Source organism: Choloepus didactylus, chromosome 1, assembly GCF_015220235.1.
Source record: "Choloepus didactylus isolate mChoDid1 chromosome 1, mChoDid1.pri, whole genome shotgun sequence".
NCBI lineage: Eukaryota > Metazoa > Chordata > Mammalia > Pilosa > Megalonychidae > Choloepus > Choloepus didactylus.
In genome coordinates, this window is record NC_051307.1 from 98129241 (window position 1) to 98150780 (window position 21540).

Here is a 21540-nt window from a genome sequence, read left to right on the forward strand (position 1 = left end):
CCATTTTTATACTCATCTATCCATACACTGGATAAAGGAAGTGTGATCCACAAGGTTTTCACAACTACACTGTCACACCCTTGTAAGCTGCATAGTTATACAATTGCCTTCAAAGTCAAGGCTACTGGGTTGCAGTTTGATAGTTTCAGGTATTTACTTCTAGCTATTCCAATACATTAAAACCTAAAAAGGACTATCTATATAGTGCTTAAGAGTGCTCACCAGAGTGACCTCTTGACTCCATTTGGAATCTCTCAGCCACTGAAACTTTATTTCGTTTCATCTCACATCCCCCTTCTGGTCAAGAAGATGTTCTCATTACCATGATCCCAGGTCCAGATTCATCCTTGGGAGTTATATCCTGCATTGCCAGGGAGATTTACACTTCTGGGAGTCAGGTCCCATGTAGTGGGGAGGGCAGTGAGTTCTCCAATGAAGGTTTTTGATGAATTTCCCAGGACTGGCTGGCTGGGTACCATACAGAAAGATATTCTCCTTTCTGTATGCTGACATCACCACTTCTCCTTTTAGGGCCTTTAACTGATTGGATGAGACATCTCTCATTGTTAAAGGCAATCTCCTCAGTTTATTGTAGATGTAATTAGCCACAGATGCAATCAACTTACTGATAATTTGAATCCACGAAATATCCACACAGTAAAAATCAGGCCAGTGCTTGCTTGACCAAACAACTGGACACCATCACCTGGCAAAGATGACACAAAAACTTAAGCATCACACTACACCCCTTCTCAATTTGACACCCATACACATCTCCTTAAACCATGCTTAATCTCTAAATAAAAACAATAATAGTCATATTTTCACCTAGCAATACTCAACTGTCTTGTATACAACCAGAAATGCACCAATTTTCCCCAGAATAGGGTGCAAGTCCTTGGGCAATGTTCACTCTTAAACTCGATATCCTATCACTTAAATACTGCAACATGAAGTTAATACAACTTATGTCACGTAATAAGGGGATAAGATAGGGAAGAAAACAAATATATTTACTTTATGTACATATACTCATAACAAAACAAGGAAGAAATATACCTAACCATTACAGTTCTCATTTCTATAACCATTCAAGTGGCCGTAGCTCCTATTTATAATGACCTTCTTCCACTACCCATTCCATTTCCCCTTTAACTCCAGCAAGCACCTCAGCAAGGATGTGATTCTTTGCCTATTTGGGTGACCCAAACCTTCGTTCTTGAAGTTGCTGGGCCATTAGTAGTCCTGCCTGGATTGGGTTGTTTCAGTTTTCCATTGACATTAATCATTAGGCATGATAGTACTAAGAGATACGCTAGGGGATCTCCTGTAGTCCAGGCAAACTTTTCTTTACCTTCCTTGTGTAGTTGCAGTGCTGTTTCCCCTTGATAGGATTAATCAGCCCAACCAGTTCGGTAATTCCCTTCTTTGCCTTTTGACTCAGAAGCATGAGGAGCCCAAAGTGGCCAGGTGGCAGTCAACTTCCAGTTCAATGGAATTATTGTTGTGTCTCCTGGTGGGAACACTCATCCTTTTGGAACTAAGACTTGTAGACCAACAGAGCTTAAGTTTTCAGGGGCAGGAAGTAAAATTTTTTCTAGTGGATCACTAGGGGTGATAGTGAGTGGTGCCACTCCCATTTCCACCCCTTGATTCCTGGATGCATGATTCCTGGCTGTGGGAGAAATAGCACCATATAGTGGACACTGATTTGGAGCATACACAGCCTCCTGGAAAACATTGCCCCAGCCCTGCAAGATATTGCTGCCTTGTTGGCACTGTAATTGAGGCTTTGAAAGGCCATTCCACCATTCTATCAATCCAGCTGCTTCAGGATGATTGGAAACATGGTAAGACCAGTGAATTCCATGAGTAGGTACCCATTCCTGCACTTCATTTGCTGTGAAGTGGGTTCCTTTATCATAAGTAATGGTGTGTGGAATACCGTGATGTTGGGTAAGGCATTCTGTAAGCCCACAGATGGTAGTTTTAAAGAAGTGTTGCATGCAGGGAAGTTAAAGCCATATCTGGAGTATATGTCTATTCCAGTTAGAACAAAATTCTTTCCCTTCAATGATGGATGTGGTCCAATGTAATCAACCTGCCACTGGGTTAAGTTTATGATAATCTACTGTCGTCCTTGAAGATCCGTCTGTTTTCTGCACAAGTCAAACAGGAGAGTTTAACGGGATCTGGTGAGAATCACCAATGCTGTATTTCTTCAAGTCCTTGATGGTGGCACCAATCTCTGAAATCCCTCCAAGAATGCAGTATTGCTTTTGATTTACTATTTTGCTAGGTAGAGGCAGTTCAAGTGGTTTCTACTTGGCTTTCCTGCCATAATTGTCCTCACTCCCCAAGTCAGGGAACCAATGTGGAAATTCTGTCAGTTGCTCGGTATTATCTATTCCAATCATGCATTTGAGAACTGGGGAAACAACCACAGAATGGATTGATTAGATATTGCCACTTGGCTTCTGCCAGCCTGGGATCTGATCATCCCCATTGTGTTTAAGCATCCAAGTTCAGTGACTGCACGTCCCAAAAGTAATATCTGACCTACAGAGAAGAGCAACCACAGAGCTCTTCAGGGAAGGTAGCATTAGTCACACAAATTTATTCCTCACAGTCCTGGTAAAAGGTGTGTCCTCTGGACATTCCTGGGATGAATGAGTAGGTCTTACATGATAAATCCACTATAACATTCCAATCTCTTTAAAGTATTGGATACCCTGATTTACATTATACTGAGCAGTTCTGGAACTTCGACTTCAGGCAATGTAGGCCATCTTTCGGTCCATGCTTTAGCCAACCACCTGAACAAACTTAGAGGCTTTCTAATCCCTCAATGTACAACATGGAATCCAGAATCTCTGCTTAGTGGGCCCATTTCTATTATTGTATACACTGATCCAGCTTTATGTTTCTTCCACTACAATCTCACATCCTTAATATGCATTGCCACACATATTCCCCTAAAATCTATCTATATAAATTGGAAAAGTCCTGCAGTTCTTTTGGAGTGTATTGCACCTCCTCATGGGCCACAAAGGGTACGTTACCTTTTGGAGCCTATTGGCACTTCAGTCTAGTTATAGGTCTGGAAGAAAAGAAGGGTCATAGGGGTGGGTCATGAGATGAATTAGAAGTGTCTGGCAAGCCACCTACCTCAGGGCATTCCATTGCCTTTTCATCTGGTGAAACAGATTAATCTCTTCAGATAGAGGTGTTAAGGGCCCTTTCCTCAGGGAAGGTGGTTATAGGCTTATCAGGCACAGCAGGCTAATGTCTTCAGGTGGAGTTTGGGTAGCTGATTCCTCAGGGCAGGTCTTTACAGGTTTATCTGGCAAGGACTCAGCAGAATCTAGGGTTTCAATGCCTCACCATTACTATTATCAACCATATGTCCTTACTCCAATTTTCAGGATTCCACTCCTGAATGCCCTCACTTTAACAGCAGACACCCTGCAAAGTTGGGAATTCACTTTACATTGTAATTCATCCACTTGCACAGTGGGACTGAGTCTGACTTTCAGAAATCTCAAGTCTGTGGCAACATGAAATAAGATTTTCTTTCAAGGAACCCACAGAAATTTTCATGTCTTTCATGTGCATCAGTTGGAAATTTGAAGTCTTGAGCTCATTCATTTCCTTTACAACTATATCCAGCTTATTTAGGAAGAACCAGCCAACATCATTATACTTTTTAACTACACAAAACTCTGTTCAGGTTTCAATAACACTCTCACCCAGAGCCTTGCCTCTTATCCTCTTATAAGCATTCGAGTAGCCCATACCTTGTGGTGATAGTTTGCATATCTCTGTTGTCAACCTATGCCATGGACTGCCATCTTAATTGTTGAAAATAGAGTCATTAGTACCTTTGACTTTAATCAGGTTAAAGAAAAAATTCCACAAACACCAGAACCAACTTGGAAAACTCATCCTTAAGATTCTGTTTCTCAAAAATGACCCCACTCTTGGTATCAAAATCTATATTAGTCAGGGTTCTTTAGGAAGTAAGAACCAACAGTTTCTTTAGGGAATCAGAAGGCCTTCAACTGATTGGATGAGATGCCTTTCGTTGTTGAAGGCAATCTCCTCAGTTCATTGTAGATGCATTCTACATACTGATGATTTAAATCCATGAAATATCCTCACTAGTAACAATGAGGTCAATGGTTGCTTGACCAATCAACTGGACACCATAATCTGGCCAAGGTGACACATGAATTTAATCAACAGTGCTACTTTGCAAATCCTCCCCCATGCCTTTTTCCTCAGTCTTCTTTGTTAAAAATATTTTCTCTGTCCATCTCCATATATCTTGGACAGCTTATAACTTTCTACCCCTATAAAGCATTCTTGGTCTATCCCTACTTGAACTTCCTCTGTCACTTCTATGTAATTAATTAGCATACACTTCTGGACTTATATTTTGGTGTTGGTCTGACTTAGTTCCTCCAGGGCATATTTCACTAATCTCTATTCTTTGTCTAACATAGTGAAGTTAAGCAAATAAATGTAAATGAATGAATGAATGGAATATGTCAGCAAATTGTCAAGAACAGAATTCAGACCATGCCAGATCCACATCTGCCAATCTCACTATATCTTATCACACCCTGTGAGGCATCTATTGTGCAGAATAGAAATACTGAATAGGCAAAATTAAGGGACAGAGAAACTGACAAAGTTAATCTTTCAAGCAATATTCCAAAGGGAAAATAGGAGAATTAACTTAGAGGGCATAAGGAAACTTACCCTATACCTACAAGATTACCTAGGAAGAATGAATCACTTTAGAATCTGCTCATGCAATGATTTCCAAAGTCTGACAGCACTGTCTGATTGGGAAAAATATGTATATTTATAGACGTTAGTTTGCTTTCAGTATTATCATTAACCATTGCATTAAGCCCAAACTCAGGCCTAGTAGTCAAGACCCTCATGGAATGGTGTTGGCCTGTCTTTCCTCTGCTACATTTCACTCCCTTCTTCCCCTTTCACACACATTCTGCCTACAGCAGAGGTGATGGACTCATGCTGAACACACCCGTGTATTGCCCCCTCGGATGGCTCCCTTGTACTTCAAATTCTCTTTCCTATGGTCTTACTCCTGTCTGGGCTCCAGCATCTCCACCTATTGAAGACTTTCCTGTCTATTTTCAAGGTCCCTCTCAAATGCTTCCTCCACCAAGAAGTTTCCAGGTCACATAAGTGCAATATTCCTTGCAGAGCACTTTGAATGTGCTAAAAAGATTGGCAGGAGCAGTATTAGTCTAGTAACTAAGATCATGGACTGGGGGAGCTGTATTGCCTGGGCTCAAATACTGGATCTGTCCCTTTCTAATTGCTTGAATTTGAGCAAATTACTTATTTTCTGCACCTGTGTTTCCTTGGCTGCTAAATGGGAGCAACAATAATTTACATACCAGAGGCTGTTGTAGGGACTGTGTTGGAATGGTGTGTGCAAAATGCTCAGAAGAGTGCCTGGCGTATGTTGAGTGCTCAGCTTAAGTTCTCTTTGTCTTCCTGTAGAATCTAGCCCTGTTTCTGGATACACTCATGCTTTTAGAGCAGTAGCAGTAAACTAGGAAGAACAATCCCCACAAGTCATGCTGCTCTGGAGGCACTTGGGTGTTTTACCATCAGAACTCCTTGAGAGACTTGAGGAAACTCACTCAATCCTCAACTCTCCTGAACCATGTGGTTTAAAATGGAATCCTGGTTTTTACAACCGCTAGGTTCTTAGGGACTCATCTTCCTATTCAAGTTCGACTTTAGATATTGATATAGAACAGCCAGATTTGCTTGATGGAGTAAGCATGTGTACAACTTCTCTTCTAAGTTCTGGTCAATTCCACACTCACCTTAATGCCACAATGGTGCATGAGTTGCCAAATTTATTCAGAATCGCAGCCAGAAGGAAGCAGTGCAAGTATAGCCAGTTACAGATAATGTGAAAAACCCCTCTTGTGACTTCACACTGGTATTGTCATGATTTTTTTTTATTAGAGAAGTTGTAGGTTTACAGAATAAAAATGCAGAAGTATGGGGCTCCCGTATATTCCCCCTGACACTCACAGTTTTCCCTTTTATTTACACTTTGCATTAATGTGGTACTTTTGTTACAATTGATGAAACAATATTATTATAATTATATTATTAACTATAGTCCATAGTTTACATTAGAGTTCACTGTGTTGTACAGTTCTATGGTTTTTAACTATGTTTATTCTGGTAACATATATGAAACCTAAGTGTTGGTGTGATTTTATACCTTTCCATACCAATATTTCCATCTGATTCCTCTTTCCTCTGCTGCCCAGGTCAATTAAGTTCAAGTTTGAAATCTTTCTGTTTCACTTTTTTCTCTGCTAAATGTTCAAATGACTGCCTACTATGGCTATAAAATGTTCACTTAATTTTTATACCTGTCTTTTTTAAACTTTCTATTTTGGAGTATTTTCAAACTTACAGGACAGTTACAAAAATATACAAACTCCATACAGAGAACTCCACCATCTCCAAATTTCCCAGATACCCATATCCACCAATTTTTAATATTTTGTCATATTTGTTGTATCTATCTATCTATCTATCCATCTGTCAATCATCTGGCTGTCTATTTAGCAATCCATTTTCTGAATACTTGAGTGTGTGCTGTATACATCATGCTCTTGAACACTTAATACTGCTATATGCATTTCCTAAGAACAAGGATATTCACTTATGTATCTATCTTAAGTGCAGTCAAGTTGAAGAAATTTAACATTGATATAAAGCTTACAGTCTATATTCCAATTCTTCCTTATGTCCCAATATTGTCCCTTTGAGCCTTTACTCCTCCCTTGCTAGATCCCATCCAGGATCATATATTGCATTTAATTGTCATTGTCACTTTAGTTGTGCTATCTCTCATGTAAATTTTCCCATCTCAACTACTCCCAAGTATACCATTCAATGGCATTAATCACCTTCACAATATTGTGGTACCTTCACCACCTTCCATCACAAAAACTTTCCCATCTCTCCAGATAGAAACCATACAACTATTATGCATGAACTCCCCATTTCCCATTTCCCTGTACCACACCCCTGGAGACCTATAGTTTGATTTCTGTTTCTATGAACTTGCATATTCTCTGGTATTTTCTTTGTAGTTATCATGGGGCTTAAATTTAATATCCTAAATCTATAACAATCTCATTTGCTTTGATGCCAAACTGAATTCAATAGGATACACAAAATATATTCCTACAATCCTCCACCCCCCCACTTTAGTAGTTCTTATCACAAATTATAAATTTTGGTTCCCAAACCACTGAATTTTCATTACATTTTATGAATTTGCCTTTCAGATCCTGCAGGAAGTAATAAAGAGGAGTTTCAAACCCAAAATACAATAGTACTTGCATTTATATTTACCTATGTCATTATCCTCACCAGAGATCTTTATTTTTTTATGTGGCTTTGATCTATTGTGTATTGTCCTTTCCTTTCAGCCTGCAGAACTCTCTCTACCATCTCTTGTAGGGCCAGTCTAGTGGTGACACCTCCCTCAGCTTTTGTTTATCTAGGAATGTCTTAATCTCACCCTCATTTTTTGAAATATGGTTTTGCTGGATATAGAATTGTTGGTTAACAAATTTTTGCTTTCGGCACTTTAAATATGTCATCCCACTGCCTTCTTGCTTCCATTATTTCCAATGAGAAATCAGCACTTGTTATTGAGGCTCCCTTTTATTTGACACATTGTTTCTCTCTAGTGGCTTTCAGAATTCTCTCTTTATCTTTCGCATTTGACTGTTTGGTTTTAAAATACTGCTGCCTTGTTTTATTTGACTTTATCCTGTCTGAAGTTTGTTGAGCATCTTGGATGTGTAAAATTTGTTAAATTTGGGATGCTGTCAGCAATTATTTCTTTGAATATTCTCTCTGCCTCTTTCTCTCTTTCTCCTCCTCTGGAGGGGAGGAAGAATGCATATATTGGTAAACTGGATGGTGTTCCTTAGGTTCCTCAGTCTCTGTTTATTTTTCTTCGTTCTTTCTTCTTTCTGCTCCTCAGACTGGGTGATTTCATTTGGCTTGTCTTCAAGGTCTCCAATTCTTTCTTTTGCCAGCTCCAATCTGCTTTTGAACCTCTCTGAAGAATTTTTAATTTCTTTTGTTGTGGTCTTCAGTTATGTTTTGTTCCTTTCATAATTTCACCCTATCTATTAAAATTCTGTGTTCATGTGGCATTTCCCCTGATTTCTTGTAGTTTTTTGTCCATGTTTTCCTTTAGCTCTTCAGCTCTATTTACAACCACTTTTTAAAAAGTCTTTGTCTCATATGTCCCAGGTCTGGCCTCCTCACCAATGGTTTATAATGCTTTTGTCTTCTTCTTTGCCTGGCCATCACTTATTGTTTCTTTGTATATTTTGTAACCTTTTGTTAAAACCTAGACATTTTGATATTTCAGTATGCTATTGCTGAAATTTAGACTCTGAGGCATCTATCCTTAAGCTTATATCCAGCTGGTGTTATCACAGAGCTTTCCTTGAATGCCAGGAGAAGGAGGAGGAGGAGGAGGAGAAAGGCAAAGTGGAAGAGGAGGAGGGAAGAAGAAAGGAAATAAACCACCTTTTCCAGTCTTTGCAGATTGACCCGTGAGAGGCTCTCCTTCAGGGCTTATCCATACAATAAGTTAAGAGAATAACTCCAGGCCAAAGCATAGGGGCCTTCCTGATTCTTTCTGTGCATGAACATTGTCTTGGAGATGTGCTTGTGGCCCCAGGAATTCCCCCACTTATAGGGTTCTGAATGTCTCTTTTTCTTAGGAACCAATTTTCTCAGGGTACCAGGTACTACATTGTATTTCCTAAAGCCACCAATCCCTTTCCCCAGGCAGCACGACTTTACTTCTCTCCCATAGCATTCTGTGAGAAGTTCAGTGAGCTGCCTTCTGCATTCAGGGCAACTTCTGTAACAGCAAGACTTCAGGCCACCACCAGACAGACTGGGCCAGACATACATGCTCCCAGTAGGTGCACAAGGTTTTCTCTGCTCCCTCTGGAACTGGGACCAGGGATTTGCACTGGGAACAGTCCACACCCATGGAGCTGGCCAGGGCACCAAGAGATCCTACCCTTTTTTAAGCAGCCTTTTCCTTGATTCGGTGCTTGCCCTGTTACTGAAGTCCTTTAACTGTTTCCCGGAACTTTGAGAAAGATGTTTCTGCTAGTTCTTGCAGGTTGTTCAAAGCTTCTGTGGGGGGATGGAGTCCTGAAGAGCATCTCACTCCACCATCTTTACATTATCTTATGTACTGGTGGGACCAATTTCTATACCTGTATTTTTTTAGCTATAATTTTTTATTGAGATATAATTCACATAAAAATTATTCTTTACTGAGCACCTACTATTTCCCCAGGTCCTATTCTTCACAAAACAGTGTGAGGAGGTAGGTTTTATTATCATCATCCTTATTTTACATGTGAGCAAATGCATGCTTAAGGAGTTTACATAACTTATTATCCAAAGTGGCATAACTACTACCTAGGAAAGTCCATCCAGATTTGAACCCAGTCTCTCCAAATACAGAGCATATGCCCTTAACTTATGCTAAATGGCCTGCTGTTAAATTAGAGATTTAACTTTAATAATACCAGTAGCACTTGGTAAGTGCTGTATAACATGCTTTCACAAATATCTCATTCAGTCCCTTAGCTGGTCCTGTCGGATGGCTAACAGATGAGAAGGGCATGACTCCTACAGGTTAAATGATCACATAGTAATGCCAGGGCAGATGGGAAGCTGGAACCCGGGTGTTTCCCAGAGTCAGTGTGGACACCACACTGAGACATCTAGCAGTTATCTTAGACTTCTGTTCTGACTCTCATAATAAATATAAACCACTTTTTCTCCTACTTGTTTATGTGTTTGAATCCCTATCACCACCTTGGGGGTATCAAATGTGACTTGATTTATATATGTGACTTGATTTATACATGTAGCATCTATGCTCAAACAATATTTATTGAATGAATGTGTGAATCAACTAAAAAAAATCTGTCCTGCCATTAGTCCCTTGAATATTTTATTTCTAGAGCTTCTTGAGTTTAACTGCCAATATTTTAGTGGGGACTACATAGAATAGTTTGATTATACCTTTGTTTTTTTTCTCTACATGCTTTTCAAAAACATAAACTTAATTCCATATACATCTTATGTATGTTTTGCATACACAAGGAAATATGATTATAAATACATTTTGAAGGAGATTAGTCATAATTTGTACCTTTCATAAACAAACTGAATGAGGGTACTATTTAAAACAGCTTGGGGTTTTTATTTACCAAATAAAGTCTACAGCTTTGTTACCCCCTCTTGCCTCTGCCCCTGCAATTCTGCAGCTCCTGAGGATAAAGCAGTGATCTGGGAGTTCCTGCCCCAGCTCCCCGCTCCTTGGAAGAGTCCTGCCAGCTCTCTATTGTCCTGTCAGATTTGCAGTCAGAAGTCTTATGCTGGCAGGCACTGGGCAGGCATTGAGTTCTTTCCCTGTAAGTTGGGCACAAAAAGATCGGCATAGGAGCTGCCTCCTTTTGGACAGCTGCTCTGAAGGAATGTGGTAAGCAAGGAGCAGGCTGAAATTCTTAGCAGAGAGTGACTTGTGGGAGGAGTTCAGTTTGCTAAGTATTGTCATTTGCTGAGTGAAGGTGTGCGCTCAAGAAGGAGTTTTTACCTGGAGGATTGTTAACTCTTTCAGCCAGCTGGGGAGCGGCGGTAGCTTGGCAAGTTCGTCTTGGAAGTGTCTGCTCAGAAAGTCTGGGAGGAGGAGTGGAGTAAATTTTTCATGGGGGACCACTTTGAGAAGGGCCAGCGTGCTTTGCTCAATGAAGGAGAAGAGAATGAGATGGTAAGATTCCAGCCACACTCCCTTCTTCCTATTCCCCAGCCCCTAACACTCAAACACACACACACACACAGTTACACAGGCTCTCACACACTCTCTCACACACACACTTCTCTGCAGTTTGACTCCGGTATTATGTGAGAAAAGATAATGACCAAGAAATCTCTCTGTCCCACAACTGTAACCTCTGACAGCAGAATTTGTTAGGATGAAAATATTGTATTTATTTTATCAAGAATGTTCTCATTTTAAATAAAAGAGAAAGGGAGAGAAGCACACTGTCATTTTATGATTAGTTTTTGAGCCTCACCAGTACAGCAAGTTCTGTTGGAAACTTCTAACAATTCCAGAAAATCCCTAGTGTTAGGACAGTGCATTCCCTGATATGAGGAAGCAGAAAATCAAAAGTGAAGTAAGAGTGTAGCCGGGTCTTTGACTTTCTCTTCTCACGTATCTGTGTTCACAAAAACTGTTGGGCAGCAAAAACATATAAAATATTAACAATTATCAGCCTGCACACATTTCTGCTTACTTCGAGAATTTTGCTTGTGGCTGCCTAATTATAGAGTTTGGTTGCAGAAAACTTTCTGTAGTTCACTGTCTCCTTCATTTTAGCTGTGTTTCCATCTGGGGAACTGTAGGAAAATCAAAGATGACTCTTAGGGGCTTGCTGAATTTAAAGTTGTATTTCTCAATTACAATGTAATCCAGGGAGAGTTAGAAATGTGTGCTTCAGTTTAATAAGGTCTTCCTGGTAATTGTGTAAGTATAGACTTTTATGTGAGTAATGATGTAATTAAAATGTTAAAATGTGATGCTCTCATTCTATAATAGCACTTTATCTTTCCGGAATTAATATGCAAATAACAAACCCAAAAGAGATTGACTAAAAATATTTTCTTGGTTAACTGTCTGAGACCTGACTATACTATTATATTATTTGTTCTTAAACTAGTGTTTCAAGTCTAATCTGCTTACCTGTCCCTATAGCAACAACATTTTTTGGACTTTCAGGAGTAGATCTATTCTGCTATCAAAGCTGCAAAAATTACAAAGAAATAAAAAGCACTTCAATTCAGGTGGCTTTCTTTCAGACTTGACAGCCAAATGACAATTTCCTTCAGGCCCTAATGAAATGTCACCAGAAATGACCACATGTTGGATATATCATATTCTTACATCTCCAAAGTGTTTTCTTTAGGGAGTGAATTTTCCATGAGTCTCCTTATTCAGCTGAAAATTTTATCCTCATCTTGAGCACTCTTCACCAGAAGTCAGGGTCTCCTCTGGTATGCTTCCCCACCCCCTCATATCCTCAGATGGAAACACACCCTTTCTTTTCCTGTACACTCATTTCTGCTCTTTGTCAATTTGTCTTTTAGAGTCATTAGGAGTCATCTACTTCCCAGCAGACAGTTTCATAGTTCTAGGAAGGGAAACTACTACAGCTCCCCTAGCCTACACATTCAAAATGAAGCAACTTTATTCAGAGTTCCCCTTCAGAACAGAGCCACTAATGAGTGCATCCCAGTGTCAGCCCGTTCCCTGTGCAGCTGAAAGCCCGGTTTGGAGAGGGCCTTCGATTTGGAAAAGGACACTGTGTTTCCTGATGAGGAGTCACTGAGTGGGTAGCCTCAGCAGAGGTGCAGGAATTAGTATTCATTCTTGAGCTCTCCATCCTGCTCTGCCTGGAGAAACTTGATCATCTGCCTCTGCTGGTCCTGACACTACGTCCTCTTTTTCCTCAGCTCTCATCCCTTGCCCAGAACAGCGAACTTCAAAAATTATCAAGGTGTCCTAGATGTACTCCACACATTTTTATCATGAGCTTTAGTTTCCAAAGTTTTTTCTTGTCCACTAGCTACTTTAGTTTTCACAATAACCCTGTGAGGTAGGTTCTCTGATTCCCCCTTCCAAGACCAAGGAAACTGAGGAACACAATTTGCTTATCTAAGATCACACCAGCCAATATGTCCAGGGGCTGAGACACTGCATGGGTTGGCTTAAACTGGTAGCTCTTTTGACTGCTGGACCATTGATAACCCATTGATACATAACCCATCGTTATACTTTTCGGTTCTTCCTAAGGACGTTGTACTCTTAACAGAACTCATTTCCTCCCTTACTACAACAAAGTTAAGGAGAACTTATGATCTTAGTTTCCCAGGATCTGTTCTGTTAAATGTGATTTGATTTTCCTGAATAAGTCCATCTCTTCTGGTGGCAAATGCTAATCCCTTTTAGAAAGCCAAGGCTGTGTTTAGAAATGTGTCACACCAAAATGTTCACGTTTTTTTGCTTTATAATATACACTGAGTTTTGATCTTTACAAGAGTAATTTGTCTCAATAGAATTGGCTTTACATTTCAAGATAAAACAATATACTAGGGTTTAACCCTGATGTCAAATAAAGCAGAATAAGAATGTTCTGAGGCCTAAAGATGTCTGGGGCTATCTTTTGTTCTAGAATAAATGAAATGGGAGCTAAAGAGCAATTCTAGGTGAACTGAAAGTAACATCCTTATAGTGAAAAATGAGATAGGAGCCAAGGGAAGAAGGAATTTGTGGAAAGGACAAGGGAGAAAAGGGGAGGAAGTGACCTTCAAAGAAGGCTCACCCTGATGAAGACTTCACCTTGGAAAGGCCTCACAGGGGTCTCGCGGGTGCCGGCAGCACTGAGGCAGGACCAGAGCCCGGGCTCTGACTAGCCCTGGGCTGGCCACGTGTTCGTTAGCCTCAGTTTCCACGTCTGTAAAATAGAAGTGGCCTTTCTTACCCTGCCTGTCTCTCAGGGCTCTTACGGGGATCAACTAGGATAACCTATATGGAAGTAGAAAGTTCTGAAGAGAGCAAGCTGTTATTAACACAAAGGAAGGAAAAGTCAGGACTTCGGTGATTTGCCAATTGAATGAGTACTAAACCACAAAAATAAGTCTTTTCTTCTCAATAAATAATGACAGCAAGGAATGTATTCTTATATTCACAAGCAATAGAGTCTATTTATCAATGGAGATGTGATATACAAGAAAACATATACCTTGACTTGCAGTATAAAAATTGGCAAACCGCCTACCTGTTTTGGGACTCAGTTGAGGGTATCTGACTGCCTAGGAGCTCAAGAACCTTTGTGTTGTGAGGGTACTTGTTTCTATTTTTTTGAAAGGCCTTAGAAACACTGAGTCCTCATTTCCTTAGCCTGTGACTGAACAAAAATATCAGGGTTTAATTGATTCATACATTGCTCACCATTATTTTTAGTTGCACTGTAACAAAATGATAATCCTTTGAGGGAAGTGTTTTGTTCCAGTGAGAGTTGATTTAAAAGTAGGGATTTTTTTTCTTTCCTAGGTTTTAGCAAATAGGAACAATAACAACCACAAAAAAGTCCTTGCGTGTTTTTATTTAACAATGAAAGTAAATATTGCATTATAAAAATACTGAAAGAAGATATATATAAGTAACTATGATCCATGAGTTCACCAGCTGAAGATGATTCTTGTACCTCTCCTTTCAAACTTAAAAAAGCTGCATACATAAAATTCACCACTTTCTAATTATTTTACTGCATTTAAATATTATCTATACTCTTGAGATTATGTACCTGTTTTTTATCTGTATCATAAAAATACTGTGTAATGGTGCATGACTCTTCCCAACTCTGAATTCAATAACATCATGTTAGTAATTTGAAACAAATCATCTTGGGAGTATTTACACCATGGAAATCAATAATCAAACCACCTCACCACCTGAAGACCAGTGTTAAATACTTGCCAGCATATAACTCACTAGACATATTATATGCTCATGACTGCCTCTTTTTTTCCATACATATCCCAACAAAAAATATTATATTATATTTGATTATCATCCATTTTTTTTTTGCACCATGCATCATTGGAAAATAAAATGTCACAATTTATTCTTAAAAATGCATACGCATACTCACAAATATACATTTTTAACAACAAATGGAGTCATTCTATATATACTTTATTTTATGCTGGCCTTTTCTTCATGCCTAGGAATATGTTATGGCTATATTTGCCTTTCAATAATTATAGAGCTACATAAGCATTTTAATCTTTAAATTGTATTTGGATGAATTATGCTGTATTAAGCAAATCTCCTATGTTGTACGTTTATGTTATTTCTATTTTAAGACTGTGACAGAAAACTTTGTACATGTATTTTTACATATTTATCAGATTATTTGCTTAGAATGAGGTGCTAGAAATGGCACTGCTGCACCTAAGAAGATACGTTTTAAATTTTGATTGATGCAGAATGCCAAGTTGCCCTCCAAAAGGATTACACTGGTTTATGTTCTGACTAGCGGTCCTTTTGAGAATACTGTTTTCTCCTCTACACTTGTCAATGTTAAATGTTATCAATCTTTTAAACATTGGCTCATCCAGTAAGCAAAAGTGTTATTTTATTGCTGTATTGTTTTGCATTTCCTTGATTTGAAGTTGAACACATCTTTATATGTTTATTGGACATTTATTTTTTTTCAACAAGAATCTCTTAGTTTTATTGTTGGTGTCATGACAGTTAGTTGACTAGATAACTAAAATCTGGATAACCAATTATCTGGTGAATGTGGAAAAGCAGTAGAAAAATTTTTTGCAACTTTCTTCCTATTTCTGAGAACTTAGCAAATAGTTAGTGCAGCAAAAGGCACATGACCTGACAGCGAGCAGTGTGTGGTCTTTGACACATCAGGAGTCCTGTCGTAACTTCAGCATGAGCTACAGACATTTGTCCTTACCAATTATTTATCTCACTTTGATGGCCGACGTTCATCTCTTCTTCTCTAAACCCCAGGAGCAAAAACCCTTTCCCCCACCTCAATAGCCACTTATTTATTATGCTTCATGAGCACCTCTGTGGTGGTTGCCAATGCTAACTAGTGAACCCACAGATCTCATAGTGGAGGAATTGTGTTCAGACTGAGACATTTTGTCATTTGAAATGTTCTGGAAGGTGGCCACTGGCCAAGTCTAATGGCTTTAGTCTCAATTCATTGCTGCAGAACTCCCATGAAGTCAACTTGTCTTTGATAACAAACTCTGGAGGAGTGAGATTAAATTGCTTCTCGAAGACAGGGACCCTGCTTAATTCACCTTCCCATCCTCCCCCCACCCCTCTCTTCTCTTTTCTACTACCCCCAGAATTTTGTACAGTGCCTGGCACAAGCATTTCAAGCATATTTGATCAGTACAATTGCAAGCTCCATTAACTTGCAATTTTGCATTCTGAGCAGAGCAGGGAGGTAGCAGCACTCAGAAGGAGAAACAGTTTGAATAATTTAAAGAGCAACCCAGAAAATTACATGTTATTTCGATCTGTCAATAGCCTGTGAATTTGTCAATTGGCTCTTCCCTCCTCCAAGCATAAACAGGGCTTCCTCTTCAAAGTTAATTAGCCATCCTACACTATTTTTCTATGAGAGACATTATTCTATCCTTTCAGCCATTCAAGGATGAAGTTAACAAATATTCACCAAAACCCCATTTGGTGCCAGGAGCTGGACTAACCAAGAGAGATTTTAAGTGAATAGCAAACAGCTTCTGTTTTCAAGGAGCTCACAGTTGAGTAGGCCGAATCGGCTACATAGCAAAATGGAAATGAAGTGCCCCCTGTTCAATCATATTAAGAATTTTAGGATGGTGATAGCAGAGCATTAAACCAAGCACAAAGGGCCTTCTGAGCAAGCAGCCTGTGTGACTGCACTGGCCACATCCCCACGAAGCTCTAAGTGAAGGAAACTTTGGTACAAATAAAGTGGCAGTGTGATCTAATAGGAGTCATTGTGGTAGTTACATATATAGAGCTGTGAGACCACAGAATAAGAAGTAATTCAGTCAAAAAACAAAACTTCCAGGGAAGGATGACATATAATTTCCTTGGAGGAATAGGTGAAGACCAGATTATGAAGGACTTGAGAATAAGACATTCTAATGAATGTATATTTTATCCTTTCCATTGATTCCCAAACGTTGGTCCAGGAAACAACTGTACCAGAATCATGTGATGGAGTATATAAAAAATAGATCCCTAAGCCTCAATTCAGACCTACGGAATTAGAAACTTTGATGGTGGAGCTGGAATTGGTCAGAATGGTTGATGTCAGTTTGGGAGACACAATGGGGAAGTCACTGGAGGATTTCAAGCAGGGAATTGTATGATCAAGTCATTGCTTTTTCAAAGGATGTTACACCAAGGGGTGAGGAGAGTTGGTCAGAGGAAGAGACACCAGTGAGAAGGTGTTTGAAATAGTCCAGGTGAGAGGATAATAACTAAACTACAGCCTTGTCAGAGAGGATGCTGAGTAGAGAATGGATTTGAGAGATATTTAGAAATTAGAACTAATAAAACTTAGTAATCCATAGACTGTGGGGTGAGAAGAAAGAGATGAGCAGGACAAATAGCTAGTAAGAATATGTCTACAATGAGGATAACAGTACAAAAAAAAAAAAAAAAGAATGTATCTGAGGTTCCAGTTACAAGGTGGAGATTTGAAAAGGTGGAAATCTGCCAGTGCAAATTTCTTGAGATTCTTTCCAACATGGAAAAAAACTATGATTAAAAAATGCTTTAAATAGTTGGATAAATTTACTGTGAAACATCTTAAGAAATCCAATTGATAATATTTTTCAAAGTACTATGAGAATTTTTAGTCAAGGAAAGGAAAACGTATCTGGGGCCATTATGTTAAGTGAGAACAGGAAATTTATAGAAGTTGCTGTGTGACTTACTCATGAATAAAGGAATCGAGAGAAAATATAAGTAAATGATTAACCAATGCTGACCCCTAAGTCACAGCCTGCCACAGGGTCCCCAGGCCTGCAGAAGACATACAGCATAGGGACTTGGCCTTAAAAGCAGTTGGTAACATGGTGACATGTCCAGAGGACTAGGGATACATTCCTGGGTGTTAGTTTCTAGGTTTGTGGCTGTTTCAAGGCCTCCTAAAGACCAGCCAGAGTGGGATCACCCACTTACATGGCCCACAGCTATTTCTGGGTGGCCATCATGCAAACCTTGGTAAATTGCCTAAAACCACAGCTTGGATAGAGTTGAAAGGCAGCTCAGAACACTGCCTCCTCAACAACACCTTCAGCCCAAGGGTACTCTTATGGAAAATGAGCACAGCTATGTCCTAGATGCCCCCTCAGAAAAAGAACAGAGAGGAGACTGAATGTCCTCTGTGCTTTCCAGAGAAATATGGCCCCCGGTCGAGGACACTCTCTGATTTCACAGCCCTGCGACTGAAAACAACTTAGCAGTTTCAAAATCTATTAGCTCCTTAGGGGAGCCATGGTTGAAGATTATGAAACTCTGAATCAGCACGAAGAATATTGTGTAAGATCAATGTTATAGTTCCAAAACAGAAGTATCTAAGAATTAGGGTTGGGTAAAGTTTCCCAAACCTAAACATAAGTAGTTATTTCTATTTGTTTTTTGTTTGTTTGTGTGTTTGTTTTTAATGGAACAATGGCTCACACTGACCTGCAGTTTTGCTCTCATTCGATTTGGAAACTCCAAGCATATTAAGGATCTTTCAGTTTGGAAGCCAAGTCACCCTGGGTGGGTTTTTTCCTTAGCCAATTCCAAGAGACAATTTTTCAGTTTCCATTTTCTGTGACCACCCAAACATGGTCTGGTTGCACTTCCCAGAATATGTTATATACTTTCTCCAGACCATGTCTTCACCCTGGTATGTGGTCATCAGAGTTCCTGCCTATCCATCAAAACACAAATCTGTCTACCTTCATTAAGCCATCTGGGAAGCCTTTAATCACACTTAATCACTTTATCTGGACTAGGTTTGATTCATTTATAGCGATTTTCACTTAGGTTTGCATTGGAGCCATGTATTTATCCTTCTTCCCCAACAGATTGTTAAGTTATTGTGGGCAGGAACCATATATTATTTCCTGTTTACATCTTACACATCACACTGAATTTACTTAATAAGTTCCTGATAAGGCAAATTGAAGATTTCTGTGCATATTTACAAGAATTTCTCTTTCCTTTCCTGATTCACTCTGGTTGTTAATCCCAATTTTACAAATGGAGGCACTGAGAAATTATGTAATTTACCCAATGTCTGGCAGCAGAAGTGGCAAAAGCAGAACTTGAATGCAGGTAGGTTTGACTCAAAAGCTCCTGCTTTTATCTCCAGTAGTCTACTACCTCAGGCCTGTGATGGAACCACTAAACTTCTACTAAATAAGCCCAAGACAGTGCATACTTGTTTAGTTGCCATTTTATACTTCAGCCTCATTTTGATCCTGTGAAAAACAAAACTTCCAGTTCTCCTTTTATAAAGGTCATAGTTACCTGATCTTTAGAACATAGAGGTGAATAAGAGGCACAGAGACTGGATTTCAATCATTTACTAGTGACTTTGGGAAAATTCTTCAACATCTTTATGTCTCAGATATCCTCTCTTAACCCATAAAATAGAGATGATAATAATACCTTACTTATGAAGGATTAAATAAGTTTATGCATGTACAATTTTTAGTACCTTGTCTAGCATAAAAGAGAGTACATCATAAATGTTAATATTATTATCACTATCAGTTTTTGCATACTGAGATATATTTGAAATATGACATTGTCATCTAGTATACCAACTTTCTCAACCAATCTTGTGTCATCTTCAGCACATTAAAGCCTCCCTTCTATGTCACAGCCACATCATCACAAACAATGCTAAATCGAGGTAGGTTAGGGATGAGTCCAGCAACATTCTAGAAAAGTCATCATAGCATAGTGGGAAAAACATGAATTTTGGAGTCAAAAGGAGTAGATTTTCTGCAACTTACTAGCTGGTATTCAGCCTCTCCAAGTCTCTGCCTCAATGCCTGCAAAATGTGTTAATTGTATTTTCCTTGTGGGATTATTGTGAAGATTACATGAGGTGATATGTATGTGGCACTTAGTGAGTACACAGTAAATTAGAGACATTTCCTAGGTTAACACTAATCCATTAGACTATATTCTTTGAGTTTTCTTTGAGCCATTTCTTGCCATAAGGATGCCAAGAGAGATCTTTAAAAATATATTATTCATTTGTTTAAATTTATTTATTTATTTAACCCTATTTTTTTTTAAATATCAGGTTTTTTGAGGTATCATTTATATACAACAAAATTCACCATCTTAGGTGAATTTTAACAAACACTACTATGAGTTTTGACAAATATATATAGCCACATTACTATCACCACAATCAAGATGTAGCATATTTGCATTACTCCCAAAGTTTCCTGGTGCCCCTTTGCAGTTCAGTTTTCTCCCCTCACCCCAGTCACTGGCAACCACTCCTCTAATTTCTGTCCCTATAGTTTAGCCCTTCCTAAATGTTGTATGAATGGGATAATACAGTAGGTATTTTTTTGTGTCTGGCTTCTTTCACTTAGTAATGCTTTTGAGATTAATCCATGTTGTTGTATGATCAGTAATTTTTTTTTCATTTTATTGGTAAGTAGAAATCCCTTTTACAGATGTATCACACTTGTTTATACAGTCACTGATTGATAGACATTTGGTGGTTGCCAGTTTATGGCAAAAATGAACAAAAACTTCTGTAAACAATCATGTACAAGACTTTATGTAGACATGTTTTCATTTCTCTAGAAGTGGGTTTGTTGGGTCATAGAATATGAATGTGTTTAGTTTTATAAGAAATTGTCTGCTTCTTACACATAACACTGAATTTTCTTAAAAAGTTTCTGATAAGGCAAATTGAAGATTTTTGTGCAAATGTTACAAGAATTTCTCTTGTGAATGCTATGTTTTCTCCATCAAATTACTTGGTATCTTAGTTTCCTAGCTGCTATGACAAATAACACAATTGGTTGGCTTAAACAACAGGTATTTATTGGCTCAAGGTTTCAGAGGCTAGAAGGCTTACTTCTTCCTGGGATTCATAGCATTCTGGCTGGCCCAATCCTTGGGTGCTTTGGATTTCCCATCATGTAGCAATGTTCTCTCCTTTCTCATCTGGGTTCTGTTGACTTCCAGTTTCTGCTCCTCCATGTGACTTTTTCTTCATAAAGCATCCAGTTATAAGATTAAGGCCCAACTGCATTCAGTTGGACCACACCTTAACTACAACTAGCATCTTCAAAAGGCCCAATTTACAATAGGTTTACACACACAGGAATGCATTAAGATCAAGAATGTTTTTTTTCTGAGGTGCATAATTCAACCTACTTCCTTTGGCAACATTGTTGAAAGTCAGCTGACCACCTAGCTATGCTTCTATTTCTGGATTTTCATTATATTCTCTCTTTCTCTCTATGTCTGTGTGCTAATATGTCACTGTCTTGATTAGTGGAGCTTTATAGAAGTCTTGAAATCAGGTAGTGTGAGTCTTTCAGCTTAGTTCTTTTTTTGTAAAATTGCTTTGGCTATTCTAAGTCCTTTGCTTTTCAATTTCCTTATTGGTCTTCTGTCTGGTTGATCTATCTATAAGAGAGAGTGATGTGTTGAAGTCTCCCACAATTATTGTGGAAACATCAATTGCTTCCTTTAGTTTTGCCAGTGTTTCTCTCATGTATTTTGTGGCACCTTGATTGGGTGCATAGACATTTACGATTGTTATTTCTTCCTGTTGAATT

At 38.9% G+C, this 21540-nt stretch overlaps 1 protein-coding gene across 3 annotated transcripts in view; it reads left to right on the forward strand.

Annotated features, from left to right (window-relative positions):
- The window catches only part of ATP13A4 (ATPase 13A4), a 212941-nt gene that overhangs the window by 40133 nt on the left and 151268 nt on the right, over nucleotides 1–21540 (forward strand). For 2 of the 3 annotated variants that reach the window (XM_037838118.1, XM_037838129.1), the window contains exon 1: nucleotides 10754–10903. The exons of the other annotated variant lie outside the window; for it this stretch is intronic. In XM_037838118.1, coding sequence (XP_037694046.1) covers nucleotides 10841–10903 — 63 coding nt within the window. In that variant the 5' untranslated portion in view covers nucleotides 10754–10840. Of the gene's footprint in view, nucleotides 1–10753; nucleotides 10904–21540 lie in introns of those variants that run through there. 3 annotated transcript variants of the gene reach the window in all.